The 22,977-nt window shown below is 42.0% G+C and overlaps 1 protein-coding gene across 5 annotated transcripts in view; it reads left to right on the forward strand.

Moving 5' to 3' along the window:
• The first annotated feature begins 638 nt into the window (after positions 1-638).
• Positions 639-22,977, forward strand: part of CEP112 (centrosomal protein 112) — a 308,615-nt gene continuing 286,276 nt past the window's right edge. For all 5 annotated transcript variants that reach the window (XR_014175685.1, XM_081956682.1, XM_081956685.1 and 2 more), the window contains exons 1-4: positions 639-986; positions 4,102-4,246; positions 6,107-6,297; positions 7,343-7,512. Coding sequence is in view for 4 of the 5 variants with exons in the window: in XM_081956682.1 (XP_081812808.1) it covers positions 4,147-4,246; positions 6,107-6,297; positions 7,343-7,512 (461 nt within the window). In the remaining variant the exon portion in view is untranslated. The remainder of the gene's footprint in view (positions 987-4,101; positions 4,247-6,106; positions 6,298-7,342; positions 7,513-22,977) is intronic.

Here is a 22,977-nt window from a genome sequence, read left to right on the forward strand (position 1 = left end):
ACAAAACTCACTTAACAAATTTCTCCAAATGTGGGGCTCTGTGGTGGATGTAAGTTAAGGACTACCGGTACTTACCTGCAAAGCCCCAGGAGCGCCCCTTCACTAAGGGTGTCTATGTGAGCTTACCCAGGGTGGACGTAAGTCGAGGACCACGTATACTTACCTGCAGAGCCCCAGGGGCTCCTCTTCACTAAGGGTGTGTATGTGAGCTTACCCGTGGTGGACGTAAGTGGAGGACCACCTGTACTTACCTGCAAAGCCCCAGTGGCTCCCCTTCACTAAGGGTGTGTATGTGAGCTTACCCGTGGTGGACGTAAGTCGAGGACCACGTATACTTGCCTGCAAAGCCCCAGGGGCTCCCCTTCACTAAGGGGTGGTGGTGAGGTTACTCGTTCGTACCCAAACCCGAGCTTTTGTTTCTTTTAATTCCAGAAGTCAGCAGCTTTCCTTCCTTCGTTTCCCCCACCCCACTAAAAATAACCCCACCAGCCTTTATGCCCTCCAATTCCGCCCCTCCCGGACCGAATTCTAACGTTCCAAGAACTCTCACAAACTCCGCGTTGCGCGGCAACCGCCCGTCAAGCTTCTCACCGGAAGCGGAAATCACTTGGGTCTGCTCGCCATTCCCTCGCAGAGATAGAGAGTTGGGCGCGAGCCGTTGGCTGCGTGTGGATGGGCTCCTAGCAGCGGTTGCGTCGGTCCTGGGTTTCCTCCGCGGGCCTGAAGCGCCGCCTTGGGTTTGCCCAGTCTCATGTATCCCCTTCGCAGTAGGAGGAGGAGGTGGTGGTGGAGGAGGCGTAGCCGCGTCGGTGACGAGAGTTTGAGCGTCTCCGAGACAGTTCGGTCCCCCACTTCCGTCTCACGCCTTTAGACCTCTTTTGCATTCATTTCCCACCCTTGGGGAAGAAGGGGTTTTGCTAATAATCCCTCCCCTCAGTGGGAAGCGGTGCCCCCAAAGCCTCCGACGTCGTGGTGGACTGCGTGAGGTAAACTGGGGCTATATGGTCAGGAAGGTTGGGGTTGAAGAGCCAAAAGACTGCAAAAGTTTCCCGTTGGGCACATTTCCTGAAATCCTCTTGAAATGTGTGGGGTGGTGGTGGTGGAGTGTGCTTGTATAGTGTAGCTTTTATTGTCATTGTACATCATGTATACAACGAAACTAGTTTTAGCCTCAGTGGTGCAATCCATGACAAAAAAATGCAAACAACGTAAATAGTATAAAGATTAATCCCTCTGCAAGTAATTAGAAAAAAGAAAAAAAAAACTACTCACGTTTCTGCATGTGGGTGGAGTGATTGTGGTTGTGTTTAAGAGTCTGACAGCCCAAGGATATAAACTATTTTTAAACTTATTTGTATGCTTCGATGTCTTCTGCTTGGGAGAAGATTGTGCATGTGACAGAGGTTCGGTGTTGCTATCCCATGGGATATATAAATCCCATCGAACTTAGTGGCTCTGGGTGGTTTGACTTACTGAACCACAAATTAGACCAACATATTTTATGAACCGTTATTGAATATGGTTCAGTGGGTTGTGAATATAAACACATACATATACGCACATACCCTGATTTACTCAGCCATGGCCTAGACTGTTGTACCAATCCAGTTAGAGCAGTGGCTTCAAGGTAGGGCCCATGCCCTACAGGAGGGTGGGGGCAATTTGATTTTTAATGGGGGCAATTTGAACCTTGTTAATGGCCTTTTAGGCTTCCACCTCGTGAGTAGAGTTCACTTTTTAAGTAAAGTAAGAATTATATATGGGGGGGAGGGGCATCAGGATTTTAGAGATGCTTAGATGGGGCACGACCAAAAAAAGGTTGGGAACCACTGAGTTAGAGGTTCAAACTTTTGAGTAGCATTGAAGTAATTACATTTTCATAGAAAGAAGAGGATCACTTATTTGGTTTTTTTCTGGAAACAATGGCCCTCTGATTAGAAAATACTAAATAATTCTTATACATTTTGGCAATGTATGGTCGTTTGCTCTGCAAGCTTGTTTCAATTTAGTTTTATACCTAGTTATACTGAGAAAGAATTCATAATTCTATATATAATTTTATAGATTCTATAATTAATAATTCTTATGAGTTAGGATTAACTGTGATTGCATTAGTAATTTGTGGAATTGAGACCACATTTTCTATACTGGATTCACTATAGGTTGGGAATGACTGGTAACTATTTCCTTGTTTTTTGTGATGATTTGATAATTAAAATAGCACTGAAGTTTGTGATAGCATAGCTGTTGCAGGAAACACAAACTTGTAATATTTTGATTGGATTGCTGAAGCAAATTCCCAGGAATGGTCCAAAAAAAGAAAAGTTTTGTTATACTTAAGATACTTTTGTAATTTTCTTCAAGTTCTCTTCTGTGGGGAACTTGAAGACCATCACAAAAATATATTAAGTGTAAACAGTGTGAATTAATGTCCTGCTTTTAATACAGGTAGTTTTCAATTTGCAACCATTCATTTAGCGAGCGTTCAAAGAAAGTGAAAAAAAATGACTCATGTCCGTTTTCCACATTTACAACCATTACAGAATCCCTGTGATCATGTGATCAAAATCCAGTCACTTGTCATTTGGCATATATTTATGATGGTTACATGTTATGGGATCATATGATCACTTTTTGTGATCATCTGACAAGCAAAATCAGTGGGGAAGTCAGATTCACTTAATAAACTTGTTACTAATTTAACAACTGCAGTGATTCTTGTGGCAAGAAAGGTTGTAAATTGGGGCAAAATTCACTTAACAACTCTCTTGCTCAGCAGTGGAAAGTTTGGGCTCAATTGTGGTAAATTGAGGACTCCCTGAAATGGCAACAGGTAGATAAAACAATATTCCTTATCGGAATTACCTCTGTGTGTGCTCCAAAGGTGGGTACCGGATCCTATTGCAACCGGTACAGGGCAACGGGGCCGGGCGTCCACCACATGCATGCACGCAGAATGTGCATGCGTGCTTACTACCCGCGATGCTCCAGCTGCTCGGCGAGGTGTTGTGCAGGCGCCATGTGTGGAAGCCCCGATCGGCTCAAATAAAGGTGAGGGCGAGCGGGCCCTCCGGAGCACCGAACCGGAACGGTACCTGGTGCTCCCAGCAGGCACCGGTACGCCCGTATTGGGGCGTACCGGTTATATCTCACCACTGGTGTGCTCATAATACTGAAGTTGAGTCTGAGTACATATTAAAATTTTAAATTTCCCCTACTCAAATATTTCATATACTTGTGATTAACCAAATGAAAAATATCCCAGTTGCTGCAAGTTCAGGGGAACAGTTCAAAGTTTTAAACTATTTGGGTCATAGAAAACAATGGAGCTTGTAACTCCATTTGCCTTTTTTTATATCCTAGATGTTGTGAGTTGTGTGCTTACTATTAGCTGCCACCCCAGTCTACCAAAACAAAGCCCAAGAAAATACTTAATAATAATAAAACACATACAATTACAAAATGCTTTGGCAATTTTTATGTAGGCTAGGTGAAAAAAAGCAATCAGCAGCATGGATTTCTATTTGCAAAGCAAATTTAAATAACAGACGTTAAATTTTTGATAATCTCTCATTAAAAATGCTAATCAAAAAGCAAGTCTGCTATATATACTATAATTTCAGTACATAAAAAAGATAGCTATTTACTTCTCCCTGAGCGTACTTGAAATGACATTCAGAGCCTCAATATTTTGGATGTCCCTACAACTTCCCTTTTGCTTGTCTCCAGTTCCAGTGGGAACTCTAAAACTTCCTATAACCATCCAAAGCAGTGATCTTTGGACCATTGGTGCTTTTGGATTGGATGCTATTTGATGCTTCACTATATATATTTGAACTTATTCATATCATATAGTATTTAGAAAAATGTAGTAGCTACTAAGATAAAAACAGCAAAATATAAAAGCTTTAATTTTGGGTATAATTTTCATTTTCAGTATAATTAAAATTTCTATTCTGAAAGGTTTATAAAGGGAGGAGGGCAAGAAATATTACCTATTGTCTCAGGGGAAATATTTTGTGTAATGTTTGATGCCTCTTTTAAGTTATGAATATACCAGATATAATCCGATCCTGATTTTCTGAATGATTTTTTCCCCAGTAATCTTGAAGAACACATCTGTACATAGTTTATTGACTGAGCACAATGAGCAGTGAAGAAGAAGCATGGGAGAGATTGGATTCAGAATTTGACCATTATGTTGTGGATATGAAGTCATATGTTTTAAAACTACCTCATAAATCAGGTAAAGATTAGACAATTGATGCATTTCATATTTTATTTCCCATTATATAGAAAAATGATAAGCAATAAGCAATAATGTTACTTAATTCTTAAAATTACTGGAAAATGTGATTTGGAAGAACCTTACATACTGGCAGATACATGATTTTTCCATATTTTTAGGGCAAAACACAAAAATAGAATGCTATGGGGGTCTGGATAGGAAACAACAGACTTCAGCTCAACCTTGGTAAAGTGAGGTGGTTGTGGGTGGGTGGTGGCGGATTTGTTTATCATCTTGGTCTTGGATGGTTTGGCACTACCTCAGACAGATTCTTGGATAGGGAGGCTCTTTGCTCAGTCATTTCTGGTCATCTCATTTCTGGTCATCTCCTGTCTGTACTAATGCAATGTGCGCTAGAAAGGTCTACTATTGAAAAGTACTCAGAAGCTTCAGCTGGTACAGAATGAGGCTGTGTGAGCAGTTGTAGGTGCCCCAAGAATAGCATATGTAACACCTCTGCTGCAGAAGCTGCTTTGGGGGTTGGTTTGCGTGTGGGTCCAATTCAAGATGTGTTTATGCTTTTTAAAGCCGTACATAGCATGTGGCCAGATTCCCTGTAGAACTGTCTTCATTCTATTATATTGGCCCATCGCACTCGGTCAGACAGGGAAGGTATTTGCAAACCCTTTCGGTTAAAGAATTGCAACTGTCAGGGCCCAGGAAAAGAGCTTTCTCTGCTGTTGTCCCCTCCGCCCTTTGGAACCTTCTCCCAGCAGAGGTGTGACATGCCACAACCCTCCTTTTAGTTTGTAATCGCTTGACTGGCTCTGTTAACTTGCTTGGGGCCCACAGAAGAGCATGCAGCCATTGGGCTGGCTAGTACTCCGAAGCCCCTCCACCTTTTTAATCTTGAACTTTTACCATTCCTGTTTTTATTATAATATTTATGTATAGTTTTTATGTTACCCGTATTGTACTTATTTGTGCCCTGCGCAGAGTCGCTCTCTGAGGAGATAGACAGTTTTTAAATATGGTATATAAATATATAAATAAAAGTGGTAGACAGTTTGGAGAACATTAACATGCCTAAGTTAAATTTATTTTATTTTTAAATTACCTTATGAGTTAAGGATAAGAAAAAAATTAGAGATCTTGATACAGTGATCAGAGCAGTTGGATAGAAAGCAGTAATTTGCAAACCTGAGGTAAATAAAAGGAGTTATGATTCAGTTCAACTTGAAAGAAAGCTACACAAGGAGAACAATTTTTTGTTTGGAACAACTGTTAAATTCCCAGAATCATCAGAGGAAAAGAATGCAGTCGTTAAATGTAGCAAAATATTTTCCATCCTCTCAATCTTCATATTAGGATTAGTCTACGTATAATGTGAACTTCTCCTATGAATTTGAATGTTAAAAAATATATTTGCTTCCCAGTGCCTATGCCTTTAAATGTTGGAAGAGTCAGTCATTGCTTACTGGAGTTGGTATTAAGAACTTGCCTAATTTTCAAAGGAGTCACTCTGGCTGTCTAAACAAGCCCAGAAATAATCATTTTCTTTTCACATGAATAAATATGTTAAAAGAAAAATCCAATTAATTAAATTAATTAATTTGCCAATTCATTTAAAAATTAATGTAGCATGTAACTGTTTAATTTTAAAAAAAGTCCTAACTTAAAAGTAAATGTATCAGTCTGTCGACATCTTAATGTTTCTTGTGTTATTAGGTACTTAAGGATAATATTCTGCACAGCATTTTAAGTAATACATTTGTTTCGTAATCTTTATCTTGAAATAAAGAAGTTGCATGTTTGACTTCAGGATGGAGAAATTGTTACTAATTTCTGTTTCCTAAATGTATCTTTTGCCTTCTTCAGAACGTTACAGATGTGCTGTTTGGATTAAAAAACTTTGTGAGCCTTCAGGTGCTGGTACAGGAATTGTTGGTAGAAAAAATAGAAACTTATATGCAAAACTGCTTCTTCATATGCTAAAGAGAGGAGTGTTGGAGGGACCATTTACACAAAAACCTGAATCAGGCATATTGAAAACACTTCCATCATACATGGTAAATATATAATTCTTTGCTATAATTCAAAATCATTATGTTTCATATTTCTATTTAAGGGAAGAGAGAACGGATTAGGTCTTCTTTTATTTATTAATACAATATATATGGCTGCCCAATTATTCAAAAACTGTGGGGAGTGAACAATCCCCCCACTTTGAGAATTAGGCTAAAAAAAATAAACTAAAACTGCTTTGAGGCACAATAAAAATGCAAAAGTACTAGATTCATTTGCCCATGCCAGAGTTCCCATAATAATATCCCAAATCAATGCTTTGGTTTACTCTAGTTGCTTATTGTGAATAATACATCACAGGATGATGTTACCACTAATTTAGAATAAACTAGTATTAACATTAAGAGCTAAAATATTTTAGCAGCGTTACATGTGATAAGATGCATAAGAAAAATTTAGGGCAAGGACAGGTAGCAAGGATGCTGAGCATGACCTTGTTTCAAAAACTGTAAAAGCAGGTCAGGTTACATGGCTATTAATTGCTGTCATATTCTGGAGGTTATTTCAATAATACATCTGCAGTTTTCCTTAAATCTTGATTTGATGAGAGATGTTGAACATAGCATTCACAGGACTCATCAGAGAAAGTTTGAATTCTGGGCCATTAGTAATGTCTTGGGAACTTTTGTAGAAAACATAGTATGAGAAGATATGAGCCAAGAAGATACTACTACTGCAATATAAAAACAGACAGAACTGCATGTTTTTGAATATGCCTCAGTCTGTTGATAGTACAGTACTGTCATGGCTGTTGTAGGAGATTTAGATATGTTAATAGGGAAGTTTGTAAAATAAATAACCTGTGCACATTTGAATACATTTCTGATTTAAACTTGCAGCAAAGGGTGTATTAATTGGAAATTGAAAGAGCAGTAGCTCATATATTATACTAAATGATGGTTTGTTGAATGGATCCAATAACTACCTAGTATTTAAAATTATTGTGGAATTTATTAAACAAAGTAATGATTACTTCTGGAAACTTACATTGTGAAATATATTTTTCAATATTCTATTTTGAAAATCTAGTCAATCTATTTTGATGAACCAAGTTCAAAAAGAGCTTGGAGTAACATCCCAGAAGATGTTCGTGACTGGGTCATGGAAGAATTGGGCCAGAGTGACCATAAACCAGATGAATCCTGGAAACTTTCTTTTAGAGAAGAATCTGCTTTGGTTAGCACACCATCTAAACAGAGGTAAGAATTGGAGACATATTAATTAATGCTAGACTGATGTTCTTTTTTATATTTTCAAAATGAGTAATTTTAAAAATAGATCATGGTTGTAGTTTATCTCTAAGAGACTTGGTTTCTTCTGATGTGGTGGATTGGCCTTTGTTATTTAATAGATCAACTTATTAAAGTGGCATCATTTGTACTTATGGCTTGGCTTCATCTGTACTTATGACTTGTCCTTACCACTTGGTGGTTACATTTCTTTTTCTAGTACCATGCTTCAATTTGCCTCAGTAATTGTATTTTTACTGTCAGTTGTTTAGGCTCTAATTAGAAACTAAGAGACCATGAATTCTAGTCCCAGTTTAGCTATGAAAGCCAGCTGGGTGACCCTGTGCCAGTCACACTCTCAGCCCAACTCACCTGACAAGGTTGTTGCTGTGGGAAAAATAGGAGGAGGAAGGTGTGTTGGATATATTCACCACCTTGAGTTATTTGTAGAAATAATAAAGGCGGGATACAAACAAACAAAAAAATAAATCAGGAGTGGATCACTTGCAGCCTTCAAGTCTTTTGGTAGCTTTTGTAACCTTCAGAATTCAGTGATGGAATTGCTGCATATCAGTGTCACAGTTCATGACAATTGAGGTTGGAATTATGTGACATAGGTAGTGATTAATTATGTGTCGTCAAGTTGGTGTTGACTCTTAGCAATCACATAAATATATTTTTCTTCCTGACAATCTGACACTAACCTGGTCTTCCAATAATTTAATGTTTCCATTGCTGCTGTAATTGAGTCTATGCACCTTGCTGCTGATTGTCCTCTTTCCTTTTACCCTCCTCACTATTACAGCCTTTTCTAGAGAACTACTGTATTTTTCAGAGTATAAGATGCAGCTTTTTCCCTCAAAAAAGAAGCTGAAAATATGGGTGCATATTTTCTGAATACACTGAATACAGCATTTCTTTGCTTCCCAAAACCCCGCCCCTTCACCAAAATGGCTGTTCATAGTCTTTAAGGCTCCCAGAGTGTTCCTGAGGGCTGGGGAGGGCAGAAATGAGCGAAAAACGAGCTGTTTTTTGCTCAATTTTGCCCCCCCCCAGCTCCCAGGAGCACTCTATAAGCCTCCTAAAGGCTATGCATATCCTTTTTTTTTTGACAAAAACGGTCCTGTTTTTTTTAAAAAACGGGCCCGTTCTTGGGATGTCTGCAGAGTGCAAAAACTTTTTTTTTTTAATGTGCCTCTTCAAAATCTTGGTGCGTCTTATACTCCGGTGCGTCTTATACTCCGAAAAATAGGGTAGGTTTTTTCATAATGTATTGGATAACTTGAGATTGGTCATTTGTGCCTCTAATGGGGATTCTGGGTTGAATTGTTCAGCAATCCTTTGGTTTTTTTCTTGCCTGTCTAGGGTAGTCTAAGGAGTCTTATTTATGAAATGTACTTATGAGGCCACCAAACTCAGATAATTTTATTTGGAATAATGAAGAATAAAACCATAAAATAACAATGCTAAATCAGAATGGCTTTAAAATATTGATGTTACTTAAAAAAAGATTGGATGATAGCATTGGACATTATGGACAAGACAAACACCAAAATTCAAAAATTGAAAGTTTGTTCTTTTATTGTTGATGGTTGATTCTAAAAGGCAGATGTTATTTACCGCATTGATGTCTACATTATAAATTCTCCAAAGTTGGTGGAGACAGCAGCCATGCATGGGTTAACTCTGTCAGTATCCAGTAGTCTTCCAAATGTGATGTCATAGCCTCTGAGGTGTGTCCTCCTGCTTTTTAGACTCAGTCGATTTTGGACTGGCTGTGCTAACTGCTCTGTCCTCCAACTTTTTCCCCAAATTATTAGATTACATTGGCTTTTCTTCAAAATTCATTCTAAATTCTCTCTATAGTTGCTCCTGCTTCTAATTGGATTCCAGGAAGCCAGGGAAGGATATCGAAACGCCGTTTGGGCTTCAGCCCTCCCGGTGCTTCAGGCACCTCGCAGGAGGCTCCGACGTGACACTAGGGCCGTTTTCCTCAGACCACGAGGCTTCTCTTGGCATCGGCAGCGCCGGCTTTCCTCTGCCGGCTACAGGGGACTGCAAAGGGCTTCCAGCCTTTTTCCCCTTGCTGACTACCAGCCGTTGGAGGCTGCAGTTTGTAGCAGCAGCACCTCGATCACCTCACCTCTGCCTCACAATCTTTCAGCTGCTCGGCGCGCCACCAACAGTATTGTCACCACTATTCCTGCCCCCGCCGCCTCTCGCTGCCGCCGCATCACCGCTGCTACCGCCGCCAACTCCGCCACCTCCGGACTTCTCGCAGCGTCTCCACCATGCTGCTGGGCATCACAAGCCGACGTTACCGCTTGCCGGCAATGCTACCTTACTGCGCCTTCGCGCCAGAGGCTCCTTGTAGGTGGGTGGCCATTTTGTTTAGGTGGGAATCTCCCGGCGGCCATTTTGAAGACATCGGTCGTAACCAATGTTCCCTCTAATTTTTTTTCAGTGTGTGCGGAAAAGTATAGTGTTTGGGCGGCACATTTTCATGCCTGAGCACCTGATTTTTTTTTAAGCCATAATTGCCATCAGAGCAGATGTTGGGGAGGGGGCCAAGGAGGAAAAGGGTCCCCTCCCTCTCCCTCAGACCCCCAGGAAGGAAGGAAGGGAAGGGAGAGGGAGGGAAAGGAAAGGAAATGGGAAAGAAGAAAAGGAAAGGAAAAAGGAAAGGAAATGGGAAAGAAGGAAAGGAAAAAGGAAAGGAAATGGGAAAGAAGAAAGAAAAAGGAAAAGAGAAAGGAAAGGAAAAAGGAAAGGAAAAAGGAAAGGAAATGGAAAAGAAAGGAATAAGGAAAGGAAATGGGAAAGAAGAAAGGAAAGGATGAAGAAGGGAGGAAAAGGGAAGGGAAAAGAAAAAAGAAGGGAAAAGGAAATAAGGAAAGGAAAAGAGAAAGGAAAAAGGAAAGGAAATGGAAAAAGGAAAGGAAAGGAAAAGAGAAAGGAAAGGAGAAATGAAAGGAAAAGAGAAAGGAATGGAAAAAGAAAAGGAAAAGGAAAGGAAGGTAGGACAGAAAGGGAAAGGAAAGAGTGGAAAGGATTGGTACTGCTCAAAAATCAAGTCTCAAGATACCATGGACCCCTTTGGCTCAGACAGTCCAATTCCACGCTGGTTCCCTCTCTCCCCAAAGCAAAGAGATCACAGAAAGGCTGCCCAGTCCAGAACGGGGCTTCAGATGATGCAATGCCTGAGAAACCCCGGATGTGCAGGGGAAACGCAGGCTACAACCAGCGAATCACATTTTCCCACGAACCAATGAAGCCCCATAGGACCAATGGGAATTCTCCCTTCTGCAGCGTCATCAGTCTCCGGGCAGAGTCTTCCTTGATTTCACCAATCACCAGATGGAAAAGAGAGTTCAGTGCAGAGAGAGAAGGGAGGGAGGGGGGATATTTTCAGTCATCTTTTAAGACATTAAAAAACACCGTGCTGCAGTTTGAAACTTCTGTGTGGCGTTTTCTTGTTATGTGCACAACCGCGCAGGCGCGCAGCTTAGAGGAAACATTGGTCGTAACTACAGGCCATGGCCTCGCATTCCACCCAGGAACCTCTTCCCCAGAGGTTCGGTTCCTTCCCCAGCACAAACTCCTTCGGTGGTTTCTTCGGACACTAGACCACCAAAGCGTAGGGCCGTCGCTGAGCTTCTCCTTCCGAACCAGTAGCCAAGGTCTCTAGGCCCAGTCACAGAGCAGCTTCTGGGGGCGCCCCAGGGGAAGGGGATAGCTGTACCCAGGTTCCCCCCAGAAGGGCTAGGGAGAAGACTAGGCATTTGGCCTTCCCCTCATCCCTTCCAGGTTCAGGAGGTCGTACATGCTAGCCCCCCAGACAAGCTATCGTCGGATTCCGAGGAGGAATTGTCCCCAGCGGCCTCCCCCATTCAATCAGGAGATGCCAGGGGAGTGGGGGTCCGCAGCCTCTGTGGGGATAAATCGCGGGATGCCAGGAGCCTTACTCCAGAACCAGATCTTATCTCCCAGAATTTAGAGATCACCCCCTTTCCGGCCTCAGACCCGCGCTCCGGATATGGCTGCAATTATCTCAGAGGCCATTGAGCGGGACATCACTGCTGGTCTCCAGCATAAATCTTCTCGTTCTACCTCGCACAGGTCCTCATCTACTTCCAGGCACCACAGAGACCAGGAAAGTTTGGCATCATCATCACACTAGGTTCCAGGAACTTCCAGTCAGCAATCTGAGAAGAGGAACGTCCGGCCAGAGATTCAGATCTGTCAGAAGACGAGGGTCTCCCACCAGACCCACCTACCTTTATTGGCCTTTTAAAACCAGCTATTTTTCATTCTCATCTGTTTTAGGGACATCAGGATTACTTCCGATCTCCGCTCCTTCCGTGTACAACTGAAAACCCACCTCTTCCAACTATCTGGCCTGGCTCAACCGTAATTTTCTCGTACTCCTCCTGACTGTCTGTTTTTTAACATTTTGAATTTGGACTGTACATGGGGTTTTGTAATTAGGGTATTTTAATGGTTTTTAATTGTCTATGTATTGTATCTGTTAACCTCCTCCGAACATGTGTGTCTTTGTACTTATGTATGTCATGGATTTATGTAAATGTTATATGTTTTTTACTCCATTGTACGCCGCCCCGAGTCCTTTTCGGAAAGGGAGCGGCTAATAAATTTAAATTATTATTATTATTATTATTATTAAAAAGAGGCTGGTATTCCACCACCCAAGACTTCCCAGAGCACCGATCCGGACAAAGCAGATACCACTGACCCACTCTTTGTCCAACCCAAGATGGAGAAGGATGTGATTCCATCGCCCAGGCTTTTTCTCAATGTAGTCCAAAATCAGTGGGTATCACCAGATACGGCTCCTCTCCCCAGCACCCTGGTCAAACATCTCTACAATGTGGGGCCAGAACTCTCCAAAGTGCTCCAGGTGCCTTCCATTGACCTACCAGTGGTGGGTTTATCTTCTCCTAATACGGCGTTGGCCGCCCCAGAAGACTCTCTTCGCCCAGAGGACAAGAGGCTTGAACAAACAGTCGTTAAAGGGCATCAAGCCTCTGCCTGGGCTGTCCGGGCCGCAACTTTGGCCTCCTTTTTCAGCAGGTCTGCCCGTCTGTGGTTGAGACAGCTCCAGGAGAGACTCGCCTCTAGAAATTCCAGGGCCTGCAGAGACATCAATAAATTGAAGGCGGCCCTAGAATATACTGCAGATTCATCTCTTGACATGGCCTGTTTTGCATCTAAGTCTATCGCATCCTCCATCACATTGCGGCGTCTTTTCTGGCTTAAGCAGTGGCAGGCGGGTGTTAGGGCCAAGTGGAGGCTTGCCTCCTCCTCTTACTCCACCATTCTCCTTTTTGGGCCTCCACTAGAGCCACTCTTAGTGGAATCTAAGGACAAACGTAAGGTCCTTCAGGCTGCTACCAAAAAGGAGGAAGGACGGAATCATTCCTTCTATCGCCGACAGCCCTTTCGTGGGCAGAACAGGGGTTTCTCCAATTCCCATCCACAATGTCAGGCTCCTCCCAGATGGACCCTCCTTCCCCAGTAGATCAGGCAGGAACAACCAGCAGTTTCCCCCTAGGAAATCCTTCAGGGACAACTCCAACTGTTCCTTTAAGAGGCAGAAATGACTGCCCGGAGTCCCTCCCTATTGGGGGACGACTGGCGGCCTTCATGATCCGTTGGGACGACATCACCAACGACGCATGGGTCAGGTCCACCATCAGATTTGGCCTAACCTTGGACTTGCGCTCCAGTTCTCCGAATCACTGCGTTACGTGCCCAATCTCCAGGGACCCTCTCAAAGGCGCCTGGTGGAGCAGGCTATCCATCACCTGCTCCATATTCGGGCTACTCAGCCTGTGCCTCCAGGCCAGGCAGGACAAGGATTTTACTCTCGTCTCTTTATCGTGCCGAAGTCTTTGGGGGGCTGGAGAGCAATTCTCGAACTCAAATTTCTCAATTGTTTCATCAGGTACAAGAGATTCAAAATGCACTCTCTTCTTTCCATCCTGGAGAGTGTGCGAAGAAACAATCTCCTGACCTCAGTGGACCTTACGGAGACTTACCTCCATGTGCCCATCCACAAGAGGCACAGACAGTTCCTGAGGTTTGTTTATGCAGGCAGCCATTTTCAGTACAGGGCTCTCCCCTTCGGACTGTCATCCACTCCGAGGGTTTTCAACAAGCTGCTTGCCGTAGTAACGGCCCACCTGTGAGCCAGGCCCATAAAGATATTGTGCTACCTGGATGACATTCTCCTCTTGTCCTGGTCGCACAATCAGGCTCTCCAGGACCTCTACACCTCCATTCAGGTGCTTCAGGAACAGGGTTTCTCCATAAACCGGGACAAGAGCCATTTAGTTCCCACCTCTCATCTGGTTCACCTGGGAGCACTGATAGACTTGGTTCAGGGGAAGGTCTTCCTGTCTCCAGAGATCGGGATCTGGCCACAGAAGTGAGGAGCAAGCAACAGGTTCCACTGTCTCAGTTGCTCGAGAAGATGATCTCGTGCTTCTCCATCGTCCCTTAGGGCCAACTTCACAGCTGCCACCTCCAGTGGTTCCTGTTGCTGTGTCAAAAGACCAACAGCAATTGCTCATTGTGAAGGTCAGGTTGTCCCCGGAGGTAATCAAATCTCTAGACTGGTGGGTGTCCCAGGCCATCTCCCAGGGGTCCCTCTTCAGGGAGCCTTGGCATCTCATTATCTCGACTGACACAAGTCTCAGTGGGTGGGGCGCTCACCTAGACTCCCAGGGGCCCAAGGTCTATGGTCCAATTCTAACCTACTCCACAGCATGAATTGGCTGGAGCTGAGGGCAATCCAGCTAGCCCTCCTCCACTTCCGCTCCTCAGTACGCAACTCCCACGTACTGATTCTCACAGACAACACGACGGCCAAGGCGCATGTCAACCACCAAGGGGGAACAAGGGCCATTTCCCTCATGGACTTGGCATTTTGCCTGGGGATCAGGGCGGAAGCCAACTTATTCTCCCTCCGCGCGGAACACATTTCAGGCACTGACAACACACTGGCGGACTGGCTAAGTCGCACGACGATCGACCCAGCAGAGTGGAGCCTGAACCGTCGCATCTTCAGGCAGTTGACAATGAGATACGGAGTTTCTGTTCTGGACCTTTTCGCAACACGGTCCACAAACAACTTCCCAGATACTGCACTCGATGCACGACACTGGGAGCAGAAGGGATGGATGCCCTGAGGTAAAGATGGCCCCCCGGCCTTCTGTACACCTTCCCTCCCTTCCCCCTGATACAGAGAGTGATTCACAAAATGCTAGAGGAAGGGGTGGAGCTCGTTCTCATCGCCCCCATTTGCCGCGCCATCTGTGGTTTGCGGACTTGGTCAACCTATCAGTGGGTCCATCTTGGCGCCTTCCCATTATCAAGTCTCTTCTTCATCAGGGGTCCATCCATTACCCCAACCTCCAATGGCTTCGTCTAACTGCCTGGAGGCTGAGGGTCAGCGTTAGCAGTGGCCCAGCTCTCTGATAATGTGATTAAAACTATCCAAGCATCTCGATGCCCCTCTACTAATCGAATTTACAACACCACTTGGCAAATGTTTGTGGCATGGTGCAAACTCGGAACGTTGCTCCACTCAAGGCTTCAGTTGCCCACATCTTGGAATTCTTGCAACTGGGCCTCAACAAGGGACTTGTTCTGAACACACTCAGACACCAGGTTGCGGCCCTCTCTTCGGTTCTCTCTCTACGTTCTGCCGAATCACTCTCCTTACACCCGCACATCTGACGGTTCCTCAGGGGCGCTTCCAATCTCAGCCCTCCAGTCACCCACAGATTCCCTACATAGAATCTTTCTAAGGTCCTCGACTTCATCACCAAACTGCCATTCGAGCCCCTCAGGTCATCTTCACTGCAACATCTCACGCTGAAGGTGGTCTTTCTTGTTGCCGTCACATCTGCGAGGTGGGTCTCCGAGTTGGCGGCACTCGCCATCAGATCTGACCTGTGTGTGTTCCACTCGGACAGAATCGTTCTCCGACTTGACCCCATCTTTGTATCTAAAGCAAATTCGGCTTTTCATAGGTCTCAAGATCTGATTCTCCCTAATTTTTGTCCCAACGCTACACACTGGCTTGAACGAAAGAGGCACACGTTGGATGTGCGCCAAGCCCTCAAGGTCTATATTACCAGGACAGCTGACTTCAGGCGTTCAGAAGCTCTTTTTGTCTCTTTTCACGCCGCTAACAAGAGCTTAAAGGCCTCATCTTCCTTGATAGGGTGCTGGATCAGATCTATCTCAAAAGCATATCAAGTTCATCAATTGACTCCACCATCTAACATCACAGCTCACTCAACTCGCAGCACGGTAACCTCGGCAGCGTGGGCTACCCAAGCCACAGTCGAGGAGATCTGCAGGGTGGCCACCTGGACTACAACACCGTTTATTCACCACTATAAATTAGACAACTACGCATCGGCGGAGGTGGCTTTTGGGAGGCGGATTCTACAAAACGTTCTTCCCTCACAGGACACCTAGGCCGTGCACTATCCCACCCGTGGAAAGGCAAAGCTTTGGTATGTCCCATGTATGGCTGCTGTCTCTACCAACTTTGGAGAATGGGCGTTGGTTTCTTACCTGATACGCCCCTTCTCTGGGCAGGTGGAGACAGCAGCCATCCCCACCTTTTTTTCCGTGCAAACCTAGGTCATAGAGAGACTGTAGAGAAGGTCTCTTGACAGATGAGCAGTCGAGAGCATTCACATAGAGAACAGCAGTTTACTTATCTTCTTCGTCAAAAGTGGGAGGACACACCTCAGAGGCTATGACGTCACATTTGGTAGACTCAGTCCTATTGGATACTGACATAATTAACCCATGCATGGCTGCTGTCTCCACCTGCCCAGAGAAGGGACGTATCAAGTAAGAAACCAACGCTCATTGTAAAGCTGGTTGCTATACTTGCCAATAGTTTGGTTTTCTTTATATTTAATCTTACTCCCATTTTCTTCATTATGCTCCTTGACTTTTATTAATAAACCTTCTAGATCCTTTGCTTTTTTTGTCCAAACCATCAGCTTGTGCAGGTTAGTATGTCTCTTCAGTTTTAAATCTTCACTAAAGGTAGGCCTTGGCTAAGAATGGTAATTAGGACCAGAATTAACATTGCTAAGTGATATGGTTATAAAAGTGTGGTGTCATCTGACTGCATCACTTAGCAACAACACATTTGGCAGTCCCTGTTGTCATTAACTGAATCCCAGTAGTTGTTAAGGAAGGATCCAGACTCTGATCCAAGTCATTTGTAGCTTGGTCCCTCCCAACCCTGAACTTCCATAAGGGAAGGGACTGCCACCTCTTGAACTCCCCCCACCTGCTTATCCCCACTCCCCAATCTCTGCCCTTTTCACTTTTTGCCTAGCTGCTGATGCCAGCTGCCACCGGTGCCCAAACAAGATAAAGTGCTTGATTATACTATATAGTACAGGATGATGGCAGTGAAAGGACAAACTGCCTGAACAGGTTGTATGCACCTGTGTTCCTCCCCCATCATCAGGATGTCCCAGCTAACAACAGAAATGTTGGACAGGAGACAAGAAGGAGGGAAGATGACTGCCGGGGTGTCTGCAACCACAGACATCAGGATGAAGAAGTGGATTAAACAGAACCAAACCTCAGGAACCAAAGTAAATGGGCAAATGATAGATTCCCTAATGAGTAGAAGTAGTAGGAAAGGAAGCAGGAACTGAGAAAACCGGGGTGTGAAAACTGTTTGTTTCTTTTCCTCAGTCTGGAATGAGATAGGTTTTTCAAGCTGTTTCTTGTAGATGATATAAAGAATCAAGAAGCAGGATGTGCTGTTTGTAGTTGGAGATCAGAATGCCAAAATTGAAAATATTAAGAAGGGAAATATAGTCAAATTGTATGGCTGAGGAAACAAATGAAAGAGTACAATTTAACCAGGTTTTTTTTTAATCGTTTACCTATTTATATATTTAAGTATATCTATATTCTGTATTCATACTGTTTTAATATGACTGTACACCGCCCCGAGTCCTGTTTAGGAAAGGGTGCGGTTTATAAATTAAAGATTATTATTATTATTATTATTATTATTATTATTATTATTATTATTATTATTATTATTATTATTATTATTATTATTATTATTATTAATTACTGCCTTCAAACAACAAAGCAATGCCTACATACCTAAATATCACCAGATGGAGCACACAAACATAGAATTAACTATATTATTGTGCAAAGAGGTGGAAGAGCTCAGTTATAATGATAAAGATGTGTCCAGGTCCTGATTGTGGAGCAGATAATGAACAATTGAGGTCATGTTACAAGTTAAGCTAAAGGAAAAGAATGAAAATCAAATTTCCATGTTACAATCATGAACATATACTGATAATCTTTGATTTATGATCACAGTTAGGACTAGCAATAAACAAACAAACAAACAAACAAACAAACAAACAAACAAACAAACAGGCTATATACATCTTACCATGTTAACTCTGGGTGGCTTACAACATTAAAAGAGTAAAATTATACAAAACCTATACACGATATGAACAAAATACTATAAAAATATAAATACTCAACCCTAACTAAAAGATGGGGAGGGAGGGAATAGGATGAGCAGGGGGGAGGTGATGTGAAGCCTCTCCCATTAGAGTCCCAAGCCAATTGGAAGAGCCAGGTCTTTAAACTCTTGCAAAAGATCAGGAGGGTGGGAACTAACCTCACTCTGGGAGGGTCAAGATGTTCCAAAGGGCAGGACCAATGGCAGGGAAGGCTCTTCTCATGGACCCCACCTACCAGAATACCCTGGGGCTTGCAGCATGCCTCCTCAGCTGGCATGAGTGGGGTGGCCAGTCCCATTGAGTAATCATTTAGTAAAGTGTTCATTAAGCAAGGTGTCACGTGACTGCCTACATGATTGCTTCACTCAACAACCAAAATCACAATCCCAGCACACCTAGTGATGGTCATTAAGCGAATGGATGGGACATTAAGTGGATAGAGTTACAGATAAGGGAGACCATGGGAGGTTATGCTCAGGACTCAATGAATTTTCATGGAAGCCAGCAGAGAAGATTGCGAATGGTGATCACATGATAGGGAAGGCTTGACAAGTAGTCATAATTGTGAACAGGTTGCCAAGCACCCAGATCACAGTCACATGACCGCTGGCTTGGTGGTGCAATGTTTTGTGAAACCCGGAAGTTTTTATGGGCCTTAAAGCCCCATGTACATATTTTGGAATGACATAGAATTGTACATCATACTTTAAAATCGTATAGAGAAATTGAAAATGAGGATCAGTGCTTGGCGAACCCTTTTTCAAAAGCTTGCCAGTATTTTTGGAGGCACATGTAGAAACTATTAGAAGCAATGCGTAATGAACTAAATGATGAAAAACAACAAATGGAAAATGTGAAGCAACAATTACATAAAGTACATTTTTTTTCTTTTGTCTTTCCGATGCTGAAAGATTAGTGTTTTAGGAACAAGAAGGGCAGGGAATAATTTTCTCTTGTCCAATTATTAATTTCAATTTAATAGTTGTGTAGCTCAGTGAAGCTCCATGGAATATGAGCATTCAAAAAAATATTAAACTGCCTCAGTGAAATTAATACATGTAATTATTTCTTTCCAGAATCTATAGTCACTTTGATAATGCAAAGATAGGTGTTTTTATGAGGCAGAGAGAAATGTAAACTCCTAAATTCTAATAGAAATTAAAATAACTAGTTGTGAAACATACTGCCTCATTATGGCACAAAAGTGATGGACACTGGTACTTCATTTTATGTGTTTTAGGGGTCTGTAACTGCAGTGTAAAATGCATAGACTATATTAAATTTGATCTTTCAAATACTTTTGTTGTTCAGAGATGCTCACTTTGTTCATTATTCTTTTGGGAGGATCTAAGCTTTTGCCTTTTGAAGATATACCAGCCATATCTTTCACATTTCTCTTTTTGTATGAGCATTTGGTTTTTTTAAAAAAATAAAGCAAAAGGGTATGTTTAAATCTTTCTTTAATGAACTTTAATAGTTTGCTGCAATTAAATCAGTAAAAAAAAGGTTCAGGGCAGCTAGCTATTACTTGTTTCTTAGTGTAAGATGTTGAAATCAACAGCAGATGGTGGTGGTGTACTGTAGAACAGAGTAAAAGACTTCTTTGTGCTCTCTGAGAGTTTCTGAGGGTGCATTGATATCCATTTCCTTTCTAGCTGGAATGATTTTCTGAAAACAAATAGTGATTTATAGATAGTAAAAAGGACTGTTCTAATCAATCCAAGCTATGTTTCACATCAGAAGTTGATTGTTTTGGCACCTTAGAATGATCTTTTATTTCTCTTTATTGCTCTTCTTTTTATTGTGTTTGTGACAATGCCTGATCTACATGTGATCACATCTCTCTGTAGGAATTGACAGCTGAGATTGATGGAACTATAGCAGTCAGTAATCAGGAGGGCTATTCTTTTTTTCCCCCTATGTCACTTACTATTCTTTTTAGAATTATGTACCTGCAATTCCCCCCTAATAATTTCTTGACAGCAATGGAAATGTATAGATGGCCACTCCTAGTAATACAGAAAATCAGAACAAAAGCTAGAAGGGTTCTAGCCTGAATGATATTATGTTACCCTAATACCAATATACCTGAATTTTAGATTATTGAAAAGAAACTGAATTGCATCTGTCTTTCCCATGCATTGCAGTCAAATTATGACATCCTACTGTGGTTTGGTTGGACATGGGTGTGGTTGCTCATGAAGTATATAGCAGTATTTTCTTTATAATGACTTCTCATTGGTGAACTCTTTTATTGTCTGATATAAAAAAACAGTATTTTTCCTTATATGTTCTTTAAGAATACCCTTTGTTTAAAAAGAGGACATTTGGTCTGTATATGTACTTTTGGAGAGGTACATCTTTTATATTCTTAAATGGTTATTACTCTCTTTTACTGTTGTCTTGGTACCGGTAAGGAAAATTGAAAGTGGACTATGAATTTCTAGCATAAATTGATTCCATGTCAAAATTCCCCCCAAAAAGTTATTTTGAGCTTTGAATAAATGTGAATGTGAATAAATGTGAGCAGTGGTTATTGACATACACAATATTACATCGTAAACTCCATCCTTTGTGGTAGGGGTGGCTGGCATGATGGCTGGTTCAGGTATTTTGGGAGTTGAAGTCCACAAGTTGTAGAGTTGCTCATGGTTGCCCATCGCTGCTTTGTGGGCATGCTTGTGACGTGGCAATGAACTTAAAAAGTGGGGTTGAACTTGCATGACAATACTGCTATATAATGCATCAGTCTGATACTCCTTGTCTTTCCCCTGTTGATAAATTAAAGTTGTGCATGCTTTAAAAATGTATGTTGGGTACTCATATGAGGTCATTTTCAAGGTGTGCACAACTGTAGAAATATATGTTGGATGTAACTAGATATTACTTCCCCTCTTTATGCTGCTGTCTTTCTGTTTTGATAGTTTTATAATAAATCATTCAGAGTGTTATAGTGACTAGATGCCAGAAATATAATGTAGGCTGAAGGGTAGCATTTGGTCTTTTGTTAGTCCAGTATGAAAAACTATTTTGTATTTAACTTTTAAAGAATTCTTAAACTCCTGTGATCTCTTGGGTTATAACGTAGTTACTTTCTGAAGCTTAGCAAGCCTCGATTTGGTTAAGATCTAGGTGGGAGACCACTTGAGAATCTAATGTACATTTAACAGCACTATTTTTAATTACTTTTGCCGCTATACAGTGCCAAGAAAACATTGTGGTTTAAGAAGGAAAATGCTGTGTTTGCACCTCTAGCTGCTCCAAAGTATCTTTTTGTCTTTAAATACAAAGCATTTGATTACTCTAATATCTATGCCAACCGAGCTCCTGAAAAATAGTAGATAACAGTATGAGAAGTAGTAAATATATAACCAGCTAAAGAAAATTGACTTGTAAATAAACTTAGTTCAACATTACCTAATATTGAAAAATAACTCTTGGCATCAGAATTGTGCACAATGGACTACTTCACAATAATGTATGATGATGATCTCTAACTGAAATTTTAATTGCTCTCTAAGGACTCCACTCTAAGCAGCTTCCAAATTAGGAGACCAGTTGCTGAAATAAGATGTTAAATAGTCCTTTTAGGATTATTTTGTTCTTTTTGTATATACTAAAATATGATGGAAACAGATCTCTTTACCTACAAAAATATCAAGTTTTATGTGTATGCACATCCTATAATTTAGTTTTTAATATTTAAATAAATTTAATTTACCATGTAGGAAAAATGGAAAATGGAGTAGTGATAGTGAAATGCTTGTTTAGGTTTAAATAAGGTAGCTCAATGACGCCGAACCTATGACATGTATCAAAGGTGACATGGTACAACATTTTGGGTGACACATCAGTATTCACCATCACTTGATGACAACTATTCCCCAAAAGCAGACCTCACTCTTGTGTGATTTTTAGAGGCTACAGAGGCAGCACAAGAATGGGGCATGGGCTGTTTTCTACATGACCTCCAGAATCTTCAAAAATCGTGAAAAAACAGAGAGTGTTTTCGCAGAGTTTTTGGAGGCTGTGGAAGAACATTCCCTGAAGTTGCTTCAAGAATAAAGGCCCCATGTGACCTGGCACAGCCTCAGATAGGCCAGAGGGGCTGGTAAACAGGAAGAGAACGCTGCCTGAAGGTAAGCATCATGTAGCAGATCATGGGAGGTGTTGGCCCCTGGGGACAGAGGCAGCCCTTTTGAGTGGCAAGAGAGGCCCTAGGTCTGCAGTACAGGCCCTAGGTCCTACTTCATATACATATGCACGTACAACTAAACTCACTTTAAAGAGCTGCGGTTGTAGGGAGAAGTATTAGAAGTAAGTTCCCCAGCTTGAGTTATTTATAAAAATAATAAAGATGGGATAAAAATAAAATGTAATCTTTTTTGGGTAGCTTTGAGTTAGCCTTGGCTCCCGGCAATTTCCTGGGCAAGTGCCTTCAGTTTTCTTGGCAAGATTTCAGAAGTGGTTTGCCATTGCCTTCTTCGTAGGGCTGGGAGAATGTGACTTGCCCATGGTTACATAGCTGACTTTGTGCCTAAGGTGGACTAGAACTATCAGGCTCTTAGTTTTGATCCTGGTGCCTTAACCATCACACAAATCTGGTTCCAAGACCTGTGGAAGTTAAGAACCTCAAAACAACATGATTATATTTGTGTACCAGATTTTTTGGTCTGATACACTGTTTCCCTATGTTCTTCTGCAATTGTTTATAAATAGGTTTTATAGGTTTATGATTGTAAATAACATGTAGAGTGCTTCTTAAAAATTTATGTACACGTTAAAATTTTCAATATTTCTGCATAAATAAAAACCATGATCTTTCCTCACAAGTTCTTAAAGTAAATAAACAGAACTTAATTAAAGA

The sequence above is a fragment of the Natrix helvetica genome (genome assembly GCF_964273705.1).
Source record: "Natrix helvetica genome assembly, chromosome: 1".
Taxonomy (NCBI): Eukaryota; Metazoa; Chordata; class Lepidosauria; order Squamata; family Natricidae; genus Natrix; species Natrix helvetica.